This window comes from Chaetura pelagica, unplaced genomic scaffold, assembly GCF_000747805.2.
Source record: "Chaetura pelagica isolate M959 unplaced genomic scaffold, ChaPel_1.0 scaffold872, whole genome shotgun sequence".
Classification (NCBI taxonomy): domain Eukaryota; kingdom Metazoa; phylum Chordata; class Aves; order Apodiformes; family Apodidae; genus Chaetura; species Chaetura pelagica.
Window position 1 is genome coordinate 20,043 of NW_009952388.1, and position 961 is coordinate 21,003.

The 961-nt window shown below is 70.0% G+C and overlaps 1 protein-coding gene across 1 annotated transcript in view; it reads right to left on the minus strand.

Moving 5' to 3' along the window:
- Positions 1-961, minus strand: part of DQX1 (DEAQ box RNA-dependent ATPase 1) — a 12,263-nt gene that overhangs the window by 8,435 nt on the left and 2,867 nt on the right. Inside the window, exons 4-6 of the mRNA XM_010008177.1 lie at positions 701-892; positions 459-584; positions 72-259 (exon numbers count right to left, since the gene is read on the minus strand). Of these exons, the coding sequence (XP_010006479.1) occupies positions 72-259; positions 459-584; positions 701-892 (506 nt within the window). The remainder of the gene's footprint in view (positions 1-71; positions 260-458; positions 585-700; positions 893-961) is intronic.

Here is a 961-nt window from a genome sequence, read left to right on the forward strand (position 1 = left end):
CCAGCAGGAGGGGAGGGGGCTGGCACGGCCCCCGCCCCACAGCCAGGCCCCCTAGGAGCCCCCCGGCCCACCTTGAGGAAGTACCCGGAGATGAGGGCGCGCTGGATGTTGAGCACGTTGGCGTCGGTGCCGAAGGCGGGGGGAGAGACGGGCAGCTCGATGCGGCGCATCACCTCCAGCAGCTCCGCCCGCACCACCCCCGCCAGCCGCAGCGCCTCCCCGCTCAGCCCGTGCTTGCGGCACCAGCCCTCGTCCCCGTCTGCGGGGAGACCGGGGTCAGCTCCGCGGGGACCGGGGCACAGCCGCGACCCCCCGTGGGGGCTGGGGGCTCCTGGGCCATGAACCCCGGGGCTGCTGCGCCCACAGATCACACCCCTTCAATGTGGTGGGGACAGAGCCACTCCCAGGCTGGGACTGGGACCTCCTCACGGAGGGGGACAGCCCTGCCCTGCACTCACTCTGCTGGAAGGCGTTGAAGATGTTGATGAGGGTGAAGTGGTCTCCATCTGGGTGCAGCAGAGCCCGCCGCCGCAGGGTCACCGCCTCCTCCAGGTGTGAGGAGGGGGGCAGAAAGCAGGGGGAAACTGGGGACGGTGCAGGGGGAGGGTCACCACGTGCCCCCCCATCACCACCCCTGCCAGTGCCGCTCTTGGGGTCTGCATGGGACCCCAGGCAGCAGCAGAGCCCCTGGGCATGGTACCTGTGAGCATGGCAGCCAGGCTGACCATCTCCTCCACGCAGTCGAACTCGCAGGAGGCGATGAGCGCCTTGGCCAGCTGGGGGTCCAGGGGGAACTCCGACATGATGATCCCCACCTCCGACAGGTTCCCATCGTCATCCAGGGCTGCCAGGTAGTCCAGGTCCTCCAGTGCTTGCATCAGTGACTCAGGGGCTGGGGCAGGACACCAGCCGGCTGCCAGCCCTGCCCACCCTCCCTCCGGCCCCTCTTCGGCGATGGCCC